The sequence below is a fragment of the Engraulis encrasicolus genome, chromosome 2 (assembly GCF_034702125.1).
Source record: "Engraulis encrasicolus isolate BLACKSEA-1 chromosome 2, IST_EnEncr_1.0, whole genome shotgun sequence".
Lineage (NCBI taxonomy): Eukaryota > Metazoa > Chordata > Actinopteri > Clupeiformes > Engraulidae > Engraulis > Engraulis encrasicolus.
Genome location: NC_085858.1, coordinates 21,913,612 through 21,926,062, shown reverse-complemented (window position 1 = coordinate 21,926,062; position 12,451 = coordinate 21,913,612). Strand labels below are relative to the sequence as shown.

Genomic DNA, 12,451 nt, shown 5'->3' with positions numbered 1-12,451 from the left:
AATGGGCACGACCGCGGATCTGTAATAATTACAGATGAGTGGCTTGAGATGCTGCAGGGGCCCACACTGAAGAGTCCAGAGGAGCCTTAGGGGCTGCGCATGGACCAGCCAACCGCAGTGCAGTGTCTTGTGTACAGTTCGTTTGAACTATTGATGAATATACGGTTTGTTGTGCTTTTAGAAATGGGATACGGTACAGTAAATGAAATTAGTGAAAGTGAAATTACAGGGGTATGTTTTATAGAACTTTACAATCTCCTAAATTCCTTCATCCATTGTAAGAAGTGCTTTCAGCAGTTCTGGCATGCTTTAAGGGAAGAATCCACTGTGACGGCCTGGCCTGGCCTGGCCTCACCTCTCCTCTGCTCAACTCTCCTCTCTTCTCCTCTCTTCTCCTCTCCTCACCTCTCCTCTGCTCAACTCTCCTCTCTTCTTCTCTCTTCTCCTCTCCTCTTCTCTCCTCTGCTCAACTCTCCTCTCTTCTTCTCTCTTCTCCTCTTCTCTCCTCTGCTCAACTCTCCTCTCTTCTTCTCTCTTCTCCTCTTCTCTTCTCTCCTCTGCTCCCTTTGTGCTACTCTGCTCTCTGCTCCTCTCCTCCTCTCTTCTCCTCTCCTATACTTTGCTCTACTTTGCTCTCCTCTCTTCTCCTCTCCTCTCATCTCTTCTTTCTTCCCTTCTCTGCTCTCTTCCCTCTTCTCATCTTCTCTCCCCACCACTATGCACAGACTGTGCTGGGGTGAATGTGAGGCACACATGGTCCATCTTTCTCTCTCTCTCTCCCTCTCTCCCTCTCTCTCTCTCTCTCTCTCTCTCTCTCTCTCTCTCTCTCTATCTCTCTCTTTCTTTAGAGCCAAATTGAATGCTTCTCACCTCCCTCCTTGGCACAATCCGAACCCCCCCCCTCCAGCCATTCTTAACAACCTCTCCTCCACCCCTCTCTCCAACACTCCTCTCTCCAACACTTCTCTCTCCTCCACTCCTCTCTCCTCCACTCCTCTCTCCTCCACTCCTCTCTCCAACACTCCTCTCTCCAACACTCCTCTCTCCTACACTCCTCTCTCCAACACTCCTCTCTCCTATACTCCTCTCTCCTCCACTCCTCTCTCCTATACTCCTCTCTCCTCCACTCCTCTCTCCTATACTCCTCTCTCCTCCACTCCTCTCTCCTCCACTCCTCTCTCCTCCACTCCTCTCTCCTCCACTCCTCTCTCCAACACTCCTCTCTCCTCCACTCCTCTCTCCTCCACTCCTCTCTCCTACACCCCTCTCTCCAACACTCCTCTCTCCAACACTCCTCTCTCCAACACTCCTCTCTCCAACACTCCTCTCTCAAACACTCCTCTCTCAAACTAGCCTGATAAACCAGACTAAATGTGGATGTCTAATTTAGTCTGGCCTCGATGCACAATACATCCGAAGATTGTTGATGAGAACAACCTTCCCTCAAAACCCTGCCCGCTTTGATTCAAAACACATCTTTGCGTTGTAATTGGTTTGCCAGATTCCTGGCATTCTGGCTTCATTGAATCATTATGCGAGGCCAGACCCACCCGTAGACAAAACATTTTGCCGTCCAGCGGGTGGCGCTGGTTCACCAGGCTACTTTCAAACACTCCTCTCTCAAACACTCCTCTCTCCTACAGTGTTCTCTCCCACTTCTCTCTTCTACACTCCTCTCTTCTACACTCCTCTCTCCTACACTCCTCTCTCCAACACTCCTCTCTCCTATACTCCTCTCTCCTACACTCCTCTCTCCAACACTCTTCTCTTCTACTCTCCTCTCTCAAACACTCTTCTCTCCTCCACTTCTATCTTCTATACTCCTCTCTTCTACACTCTTCTCGTCTACACTCCTCTCTCCAACACTCCTCTCTCCTCCACTCATCTCCTCCACCCCTCTCTCCTACAGTGTTCTCTCCCACTTCTCTCTTCTACACCCCTCTCTCCAACACTCCTCTCTCCAACACTCCTCTCTCCTACACCCCTCTCTAAACTCCTCTGTCCTAGACTCCTCTCTCCTTCGGTGCTCTTCTGTCTTCTATTCAAATGTGCTCTGCTCTCCTCAACTCCATTCTCCCTCCGCTCTGTTATGCTCTCATCCACTCTCCTCTCCTTCACTCTTCTTTCCTCTCCACTGTTCTGCTCTCCTCTTCCCATTTTCCTCTCCGCTGCCATACTCTCTTCCACTCTCCATTGTTATCCAGCACTCTCCTCTGCTGTCCTCTAATCTTATCTAATCTCATCTCCTCTCATACTTTCCTGCTCTCCTCTCCTCACCTGTCCTCTATGGTCTTCGTGCTGCCCTGAACTCTCTTCTCCTCTCCTCCTCTGCTCTCCTTTCCTCTTCTATGCTCACCTGTCCTCTCCTCCTCCTTCTCCTCTCCTCTCCCTCCCATCCTCTCCTCTCATCTCCCCTCCTCTCCTTCTCTCCTCTCCTCTCTTCCTTTACTGCGCCCCTCTCCCGTCCTCTCCTCCTCTCCTCACCTCTCCTCTCCTCTCCTGTCATGTCCTCTCCTCTTCTCTTCTCTTCTCTTCTCTCCTCTCCTCTCCTCTCCTCTCCTCTCCTCTCCTCTCCCCTCCTCTCCCTCCCCTCCTCTCCCCGTCTCTCCCTCTCCTCTCCTCTCCTCTCTCTTCTCTCCTGTTTTCTCCTGTTCTCCTCTCCTCTCCTCTCCTCTCCTCTCCTCTCCTCTCCTCTCCTCTCCTCTCCTCTCCTCTCCTCTCTACTCCTCTGCCATTGGGCTAACATGGAGAGAGGTGTCTGAGTTTCCATGTTGCAACAGCAACAACAACAAAAAAGCGAAAAGCGTTGAGTCGGTATCAAAGCGGCCCTCAGGGCAGGCCAATGACGGCCCCACCTGCTTCCCATTAACAACCTCAAGGAACATGGCTCCTTCGCCCGCATGTGTTTGTTTTCATTTTTTTCTTTCATTGCGACTTTTTTTTTCCCTTGAATGTGAAGGGTTCATTTTCTCTTCATTGTGAGGAGACGTTTAGCCATGACAGAGTAGCGAGGGGGACTTTAAAAAAAAAATCCATTTGCTAACATTTAATTTCCCGTTTTTTTCTCCGCTAATGCACTTGCCCATGTTCTTGCTCTATAATGGGTTGTTCGTGTAAGCAATGTTGCTTTCAGACTCTGATGAGGCTTGTATAAAAACAAAGCAAACCGACTCAATCTCATTCCCTCTCTCTGTCTTCGTCTCTATGTCTTTATCTATTCTGTCTGTTATTCTTCCTTTCAATCGAGAAATACTGGCGCACACCAAAAAGCTTCCATGGCCTGGAAATCAGTCACTGACAGAGGATTGCGAATTGCTTGGCCTCTGATTGGATGTTCTGCAGCACAGAAATACACACACACTCACATGCACGCCTCTTTTTTCGGTGAAGTCACTTTTTTCCTCCAAATTCTTTCTGTGGTCACATGGGTCGATAACAGAACTTGGACAGGACAGGAAACACAGATGGCCCACAGACTTAGTCCAGCCTTGTCCATCTGATCCGAAGGGGTTGGGGGTAGGGGGGTGTGCTGTGCTACAGGGACCAAACAGTCAGATCAGTAGTAACAACAACAGCGATCCAGGTCCATAGTGCCCCCACCGCAACTCCCAACACCACCAGCACTGCACGGAACACAGAGCTAGCGACTAACCTGCGGGGAGACATCAGTCTTCAGACCGCTGATGCCACTGCTGCAGTGGGACAAGAAGTGTGAAAAACCTGTGTGGGTGTGTTATTGTGTGTGTGTGTGTGTGTGTGTGTGTGTGTGTGTGTGTGTGTGTGTGTGTGTGTGTGTGTGTGTGTGTGTGTGTGTGTGTGTGTGTGTGTGTGTGTGTGTGTGTGTGTGTGTGTGTGTGTGTGTGTGCGTGTGTGTGTGTGTGTACTCAGGGAGTTAAAAGCTTCTCTGAAGTGTTCTGGCATAACAATGGATGAGAGCTCTTTAGAGTTGCTCACTGCATGAAATGGACACGCTTGACCACTCTCACTGATGTATTTTAGCTTAGGTGTTTTTTAATTAATTCATTTGGGTGACGCACATTGTTTCACATCATGTTCTCATTAAACGTAGGAGGATTTTCGCCGAAGTTCAGCAAATTTGCCAGTAGAAGAATCATTACAGAGTCAAAAGTAATTTACCACTTTTTTCAGTATTACTGGGACCAGGTGTCCCACTATTTGATTGGATTATTTCCAACCCCCAGAACTTTTTATTCTACACAACACATGTGATAGAGGAACTAAATGTTCACACAGTACAATAACAACACATGAAAATGGCATTTAGTTTTGTGTCCACTTTGTCATGAGATTCATCTTTCTCTCTCCAGCTATGACCCACTCCCATAAATAATTGATCGCTGTCGCATGCAAGCACCTGCATTGTAAATTTTCAAAAAGTCTAATTAGGGGAAAATGTTTGCTTAATGTGACTTGTTTCGTTGTTTTATTAGTGCCCACATCTTCAACAGGCAATGGATTTATATGTTTAGTCATAGTCATGCTTAAGAATTACAGAGAATGACATGAAGTGAAATTAAGAGAACCTTGTCATTTTCTTTCATGTGCTGAGCAAGTGTCTCATTCTGCCGTTTGAATAAGTGGTATTAGGTATTGGGTTGGTTGTATTTCAAAGGCGTGTGGATGTTTCAATGTCCTTCTCTCTAACAATTTTGGCAAACGTATTGGAAGAATTGTGGGCATTGAATCCATGTGGTCACACCTAATTAGTTAATACCTGCATTACCACAGAGGAAAATACAAGCTTATGGGAGAACACGCCTTTCTTAACAACATCTGGTACTATGTGGCAGTACCTAAAGGCATAATCAGGCATGACACCCCTGGATGAAAATGGTGTCGGTAAATAAGGGAATTTGTGACAATTGTAAGGATCTTGGCACCAAAGCAACTTTGGAGTTCAATAAAGTGGCAACATTTTAAATGTCGCAAGCAGATTTAACAATGTAAAATCCTTTGAGGAGTGACTTCTCAATTATGCAGTCTGATGATTATTCTCTTCAAAGTCACCTTAAGAAGAAGAAGAAAACCACATGTTGTAAATAGGACCTAAACACCTCAACCGAGTTACTATAACAGATTCCATATGCTTACATTGAGGCTTACATTGAGGAGAAGTCAACTTCTTTGCTCAGTCTTGTGCAGAACTCGCAGCAAAGGTTTTCTTTCCAAAACGTTGCTTTGTCTGTGGCTGCACCTACAGTACTTTTCTGTTTTGGGGAAAAATTACTTCCTCACTGTTTTACGGTTGAAGGCATAAATCTGAGACGATCTAAGGAGTGCCACTGCTATTTTTAGGGGCTCCAGCAGCCACATTCGAGTGAGTTGTAAGTTAACGCGCAGGGGCCCGTCCGGGAGTGGAGCCAGAGCGTTATTGATATAATCGCATCCCATTCAAATCCCATAGTCTTCAGTCTGACTCGCTCCAATGACACACTGACTTCTGGGTCCGGCTTGCCCGGCCGCAAGACCACAGTTCAAACTGGGGCTGTAACGACACAACACACGATTCAGTTCGCATCACAATGTTTGACCTAAGGTTTGATTCACCCCACGATTTTTTTTCCAATATGTCTTTTTAAATTAATTCTCTTGTTTTTTTAACATTTGCCAACATTGTTGTGTGGACTGAAGGCTAAAAGAATTTTGACAGGGTGTATCCCAATTCTGCCTTCTTGAATCGCAATACAGTATCGTGACTCTGCATATCACAATTTTTCAGTACGATACAACATTGTTACAGCCCTAGTTCAACCTCATATGCAGAGCATGTCATGCTCAGACCAAGTGTACAAGGAGGAACCCTCCTGGGGCCTCATGTACAACATTTGCTTACGCAAAAAACTCAGTAAAATAACTTTTCACGCAAATGTTCACATATACAAAAGACTGCCTTGATCTGAAAAGTGGATGTAAAATACATTTCTTGTGAAATCAGATATCACATACGTAAATTAGCATGAAAATCTGCTTATGCATGGACTGATACATTTGAAATTTTAGGTGCATATGTAAACAACAGAAAAACAACAGATCCCTGTTTGCAGACATCAAACATTAGCTGTGGCTCAAACGGTAGGGCACAGCACTGCTACACCGGCGACCCGGGTTCGATTCCGACCCCGGTCATTTGCCACTCCTTCCCCGTCTCTCTCTCCCAACTCCATTCCTGTCTCTCTCATACTGTCCTGTCTAAAAAATAGTAACCACCCCCACCCCACCCCCCGAAATGATTAAGTTGTTGCGCAGCGAGACACTGCTGTTCTGGTTGTGGCCAAGCGAGGACAGAAAATGTCTTAGTTCTCAGGCTGACATTCATCCTGTGTTTACAAGCAAGCTCTGCTGTTCCAGCTTCTCCACAAGGGGAAACTCCTCTTCTCTTCAAGGCTGCTACTCAAACGTGCTACTCTAATCAGGGCAGTTTCAAGATATTTAGGAGCCCTGGGCAATGAGGGACTTAAGGCCCCATTTTCCTTCTCCAAACTACAGTATTAGGGAAATCCCCCCTCAAGAGAGCAGTATTTTGATAGCAGTATCACTGCACTTTCCGGTCATTGAATTCAGGGAGGTGCTGGCACACGCACAAAGTTGTCATTACTGACATTTGAATACAAGTACAGTACATAACTAGTCATTAACAGGGGGCACCGTTCAGCTCAGGGCCCTAGGTGATTGCCTAGTGTGCTTGCCTGATTGGGACAGGCCTGACACTGTATGTCTACGTTTGATGCTACTGTTGGCTTCAAGTTTGCATAGTTCTATACGTAGAAAGCAGTGCATGATGTTGTGTACAGGGGTGACGACAGAGGGGGTGGGGGGGACGACGACGACGACAAAGGGGACAGTTGTCCTGTGCCCAGGGAGAGAGGCCCATAATTGGTTCCTCATTACATTGTATGTATTGGTTTGGGGGGCCCTTTCAGACGACTTTGTCCTGGGCCCAGCCAAAGCTGTCAGCGGCCCTGGTTGTGTATATGACAATGAATCCACAAAAGCTTTAGCCATACAAGGTTGTATAACAAATGTACACCTTTATACGGTGCATCGCTAAGGTTTGTATTTACCCTGTTGCTAACCAAGGCCTTGTGGAGTGGCTGAGCCATTGTGTGGTACGTTGACGAAGTGCACTGGTTACCCAGGAGAGCTGATGGGGGCATGAGAATGGGCACACAGGGAGACGTCTCCCAAGACACGAGGGGATATTGAAAAACGCTTACAGCAATAGATCAATCTTGTTTTAGCCATTTTAAAATCTCTTCAAGAGAAGGGTGCTTACACCCTTTCCTGGAATGCATACAGGATTGTAATCCTGATTTGTTATATATAGCTAGTGTAGTACATTAACAGAATATTGTGCAGTGTTGTGTAAGTTGTCCAAAACATATGCTTTTGCCACCACAGAGTGAACTGCTTCATAGCCCTAAAACATGTTTCAGAGGACAGAATGCCGATCGATGTGATTCAACCGCAAGGGTGGCAAAGACGTTCAAGACACTGCTGAAGCTACGAACACAAAAGGACATTTATTTGGCGTCTCAATGGAATACAATAAGGGAGCCTAACAAAGGGATAAGCTTAATAGAGAATAAACTGAGAGGTTTGAAGTGCTGACATGTGGGTGTCCGTACTGAAGGATTGACACACAAGAAGGTTTGAAAGTTGAATTTCTCAAAAAAAATAAAAAAAATAAAAGAAGACAAAAAGTGAATGACTGCGGCTTCCCACCCTGCTTCAAACTGACCCAACTTGGCATCTGATATTGCTCGCATTCCTCCAGAGCCCATGGCCTAACCTCAGTCGAGACTCCCATCCCACGTCTCAGAGGACACTGGGAGCAGTGAAAACAAAGTCTGTGGGGACGTGGAGTCACTGGTCTACAGTCAGGAGAACTGCTGTCTTTTACAAAAAAAACCCATCATGGTATGTGGTAGCATCTGGACATCAGGATTTCCCTAATGGTGTATGCTGGCCAATCAGAAGAGAGAAGAGCTCGGGGTAAGTGGAAAGGCTCACACAGCTGCATCAGGAGAGAGAGAGAGACAGAGAGAGAGAGAGAGAGAGAGAGAGAGAGAGAGAGAGAGAGAGAGATATGCAGTTCAACTGCAAGAATAGATACCACCATCACTTTGGTGGTCTGTCATATAATAGCATTTTGAAGATGTTTGAATGGTCGCGAGTGGTCTGATTTTTCACCACCATGCCTGTGTTTGTCCAAAATGAACAGGGTCTTTTCAAATGTTAACTTTTATTCTCAAAATATGTTCCTTTGATATTTTAAGGCCCTCTCTTTCTCTATTTTTCAGAAAACAAGGTGTTGAAATGGGTTTCAGAATTCAAAAACAGTGGATGATGGTTAAATAAATATGGGTATATCATATTCTGCTGCTTCAGGATAAACTGCAAAAACCATCAGTATTTTTTATGGTGGAGGAGTTGGGAGGGAAGAGAGAATTTCTTTATATAAGTGGTGTTTGAGGTCTCTTAGTGAAGTGAATTGAATGTGCTTTTTCAAATATCTCTCTTAGTCTATTGTACAGAATGTGTTGTTGTGATTGTCAATTTTGAAACTGCAGACTGCCTGATGTGGCAAAGAGAGCTACACAACAGGTGCCAAAATTCTGTTGATTAAATTAGCCCAATTCACAAGCCTGATTATCTTCTTCATGCACTTCTCTTCTTTGTTTGCTAAACTGCAGCTCAACATTGGATCTTATGTAAGAAAGTGATGGTTTAACTCATAGACATACATTCACCTGAGACCTTCTCATTCCTGTTTTGTGTTTCGGGTGCACTGAGCGCTTTTTAAAGATCAGTCTCAGTCAATAATTAAAAAGATAATAATAATAAAATAAATAAATCCTCATCCGGTTAACATTTGGCCATCTGTCTTAAATTGAGCCACAGGTGTGACGGTTACGCATTGCTTTACGCAGTGAACCTCGCACATGTTTCATGACATTTTAGTGAATACAAAAAACACTGTCCGAGCGTTAAAGGCTCTGGCTGAGATAACTTGGCTCAGACTAAAGCAGTTGATGTGAAACGTGCCAAATTATGTCAACATAACCATAGCAATCGCCCGCGCGATCTGAAAAGGGCACCTGTCGCACCAGAGGAAATTAGTGAACGCCTTCACTGCTTTCTTCGCCTGCTTACTGACTTTCCTTCCTACGGAAAAGGAGTTCACACTACACAAACACATTTCTCCACAGAGCACACAATTAAACAGCCGTGTATGTTTGAAACAGCTTCCGCTGAGTAACTTGATTGTCTTTGATTGTCACGCAAAACTATAAGTTACTAGGCCCATCGTCGCTTGTGTGCGTGTACCTAAATGTGCACATCAGTTATTGAGAACACTTGTGACAAATACTGATTTATGGTAATACCTCAGCTTTTTGTAGTATCTTCAGTATTTCAGTACACATAATTCCCACACACACTTGAGGGTACTTTAGCCTGCATCGGCAACATAATTAATAATAATACATCTATTAATCATTGCAAGACCGTGTGTATGCCCAACTTTTATACATTCAGAACCAGTCATTTTGATGGGTTGATATGCTGTATCTTAAAAAAATAGAAAAGTGGGTTTGTGTGTGTGAAAATGAAACACTTACCAACACATTCGTTCGCCTCTCTGGCCGTGGCGCGTTGCCAGGGACGGTCATAGTGGAAAGGTTTGCATCGATCACACTCTGGCCCTGCTGTGTTGTGCTTGCACTCACAAACCAAATTCCCCTCCCGGTCTTTCACGCACTTCGAAGCGTGCCCGTTGCACTTGCACCGTCCACCGACTTGCAAGTCGGACACCGCATAGAAATAAGAGTCCCGTGCCAATTCCGAGTCGTCCTCGTTCTCGTCACCAAATGTGTGCAGGCGGCTGAATGTCACTTTGATATCGGTGGCTGTCACCCAGTCCTGTAACACGGGTGAGTTATCAAAGTCGTGCGCGGACGGTCTGCCGTCCAGGGTGCTAAACGCTATGAGCCCCCCAGTCAAAGGTGTCATGTCCGTGTGGGAGTCGGTGCAGATGGCCTCTTGCTCATTCTGTTTGGTGATAACGGCTTTGTTTTGCCGGTTAAACATTTTCTTGCACTGAGTGGAGTAAAACTGAAAAGGGACCCAGGTTTTGCCATAGTCCATTGACTTGTAAATGGCCATAGACTCTGGCCGCGGTGAACAGAACTGAAGGCTGACATAGGTCACCTCAAACTTCTTACCCAAGGACAACATGAGCGTTACATTTTGGGGATACTGCACGTAGGTTTCTGACTGCCAACAGGTGAGATTGTGGGGGTTGTTTAGGTCAGTCAAGTAAGCAGGCGGATGAGCCTTCTTTGGCTCCTCGGCATCACACGTGTGGCAGTCCCTGGACCTCTCCTCTCCTTTCTCCGACACTACGCAGTAGCGCGCAGCGGGGGTGCCACAGGTGCTTGTTACGCGCACATCTTTTCCAAAGGCGGCATTCACAAAGTCGGGGATGCATCTACGTGGGTTACCGTGCTCGTCGTTACATGGGTCAGGTGGAGAGGACTGCGCAGCGAACATGCTCATCCTGTAGCTGGCCCGCGTCTCTCTAACCACCAAAGAGAGTGTCACCAAAGCGACCCAAGTCCCAGTGCAGCTGAACATTGTAATCCGTGTCCAAGCGTGTCCCTCTCCGGGTAATATACAGGCGTCTAGACAGAAAAATACACTTGGTTTTAGTGCTTTTAAAATAAACTTTAAATCACCTCAAAACACATGGAAAGCTGTTTGTAAACCATGATGAAAACAATAAAATCAGCCACGTGCAGCTTTTTAAATATGTTTAGGACAACTTAAAATTCTCCAAAAGACTTTCCCATTGTAGCATCACAACCACCTGTATAAAAAAAACAAATATCCAAACGATGACTTTTAGAAAGAATAAGAGTAACCAGTTGCTCACCGTGCAATTTGAAGAATGCAAAGTGATTCCTCTCACGAGGCAGGCTACAAAAAGAATCCACAAAAGACAGTGCCTCGGTAGCACTGCTTTGTCTTGAAGAACAATATTGCAGACGTCTCCAAAAATGATAAATATCCCAATAGATGTTTTACACTGCCGGGTAACTGTGTGTCTCAGGTCTCATGTGAATTAATTTGGAGCTGAAAAACACACCAGGCATATTACAAGGAACATGCTATTTGTTTGTTCGTTTCTCTCGCAAAACTCAGTCACACCTCTGACTCTCCTTGTGTCTGCTTCTGCCTCCCACCCTGTCCCTCTCCCTTTCTGCCGCTCTCCCTGTTTGAATAGAAAGTGAGATTCCGTAATTCAGCCCTAGTCTGAGGTCATGGAATGGAAGACGAAGGCCACGCCGCCTCTGGTGAACAACGGCTCCCCCTGGCGGAACAGTCTTGTGAAGGCTCTTGTGGCCTTTTGACAGACTGAGAATTGACTCTCTGGGAATAATTAATGTATGGCAATGTTACGGACAATAAGGTCATGTGACATGCTTGGATCCATTATGGAAATCAACTATTATCTCTATTATTTGCTCCAGAGATATAAATGGAAATAGTTGGGCTAAGTGCTGTGGGCAAACTGAATAGGCAACAATATAATCAGTAAGGCTGGCTATTCTTCATTTTCAACTATTTTATTAATCACGTCAAATATTAAGGCTGTGTTAGGCTACGCCTAAAATCCATTCATTTAACACGTGCAAATAGATAAGCAAACATCTGAAAACTGGCATGGGAAAGGAGCCTTTTATATCACCGTATGCGCCCATATTCCAAAAGAGGTCAGTAGCGTCATCTTGTGGATATGCATTCAGTCACATATTCTTTAGATAGCTCTAGATACTATAGACATACTATGGGTATAGTTAGGCCTACTGCCATGACCCGAAAGAATTATCAACAGTAAATTCAGTCATGCTTTCTGATTAACCTTTTGAACCTGAATTGTCGGATGTTGGTGACGAATGTTGGATGAGAGCGCTTCAAGAGTCCATCAGCACTATTGGGGGAGGCTGATGAAACTAATGTACAACTTTTCCCCGTGCAATGTCAGCATGATAACAGTCCTGAACATGACAGGCACAGCTCTTGTAAGTTAAGGTCAAATAGGCCTTTTTGCTTTTGCAACATTGTGCGTGGCGTTGGCCACACGTAGCCTACATCGTGTGTTTGCAACACTGTGCGCGACACCTGTTGCTGCAGTAACATTTCACCCCGTTTACGCGCGACTCAAACGTAATAGACATTCACAGAATTGTGAGCAGCAGTCGCGCCCATAGCCCAGGACTGTTATGTGATGTGGGTGTTCTCTTCTGTGACCATTTTTCCTCAGTGCTTAATCCTACAAACTTCGACGTCACTAACGATTTAGTGTCAGTTCCGTGCAGAACAAATGTAAGTCGATTATATATTTTTTGTGATCATTATTCCATTTCTG

At 45.4% G+C, this 12,451-nt stretch overlaps 1 protein-coding gene across 1 annotated transcript in view; it reads right to left on the bottom strand.

Moving 5' to 3' along the window:
* The window catches only part of ntn1b (netrin 1b), an 80,839-nt gene extending 69,587 nt beyond the window's left edge, over positions 1-11,252 (bottom strand). Inside the window, exons 1-2 of the mRNA XM_063183788.1 lie at positions 10,955-11,252; positions 9,642-10,703 (exon numbers count right to left, since the gene is read on the bottom strand). Of these exons, the coding sequence (XP_063039858.1) occupies positions 9,642-10,656 (1,015 nt within the window). The 5' untranslated portion in view covers positions 10,657-10,703; positions 10,955-11,252. The remainder of the gene's footprint in view (positions 1-9,641; positions 10,704-10,954) is intronic.
* Between the last annotated feature and the right edge of the window lie 1,199 nt (positions 11,253-12,451).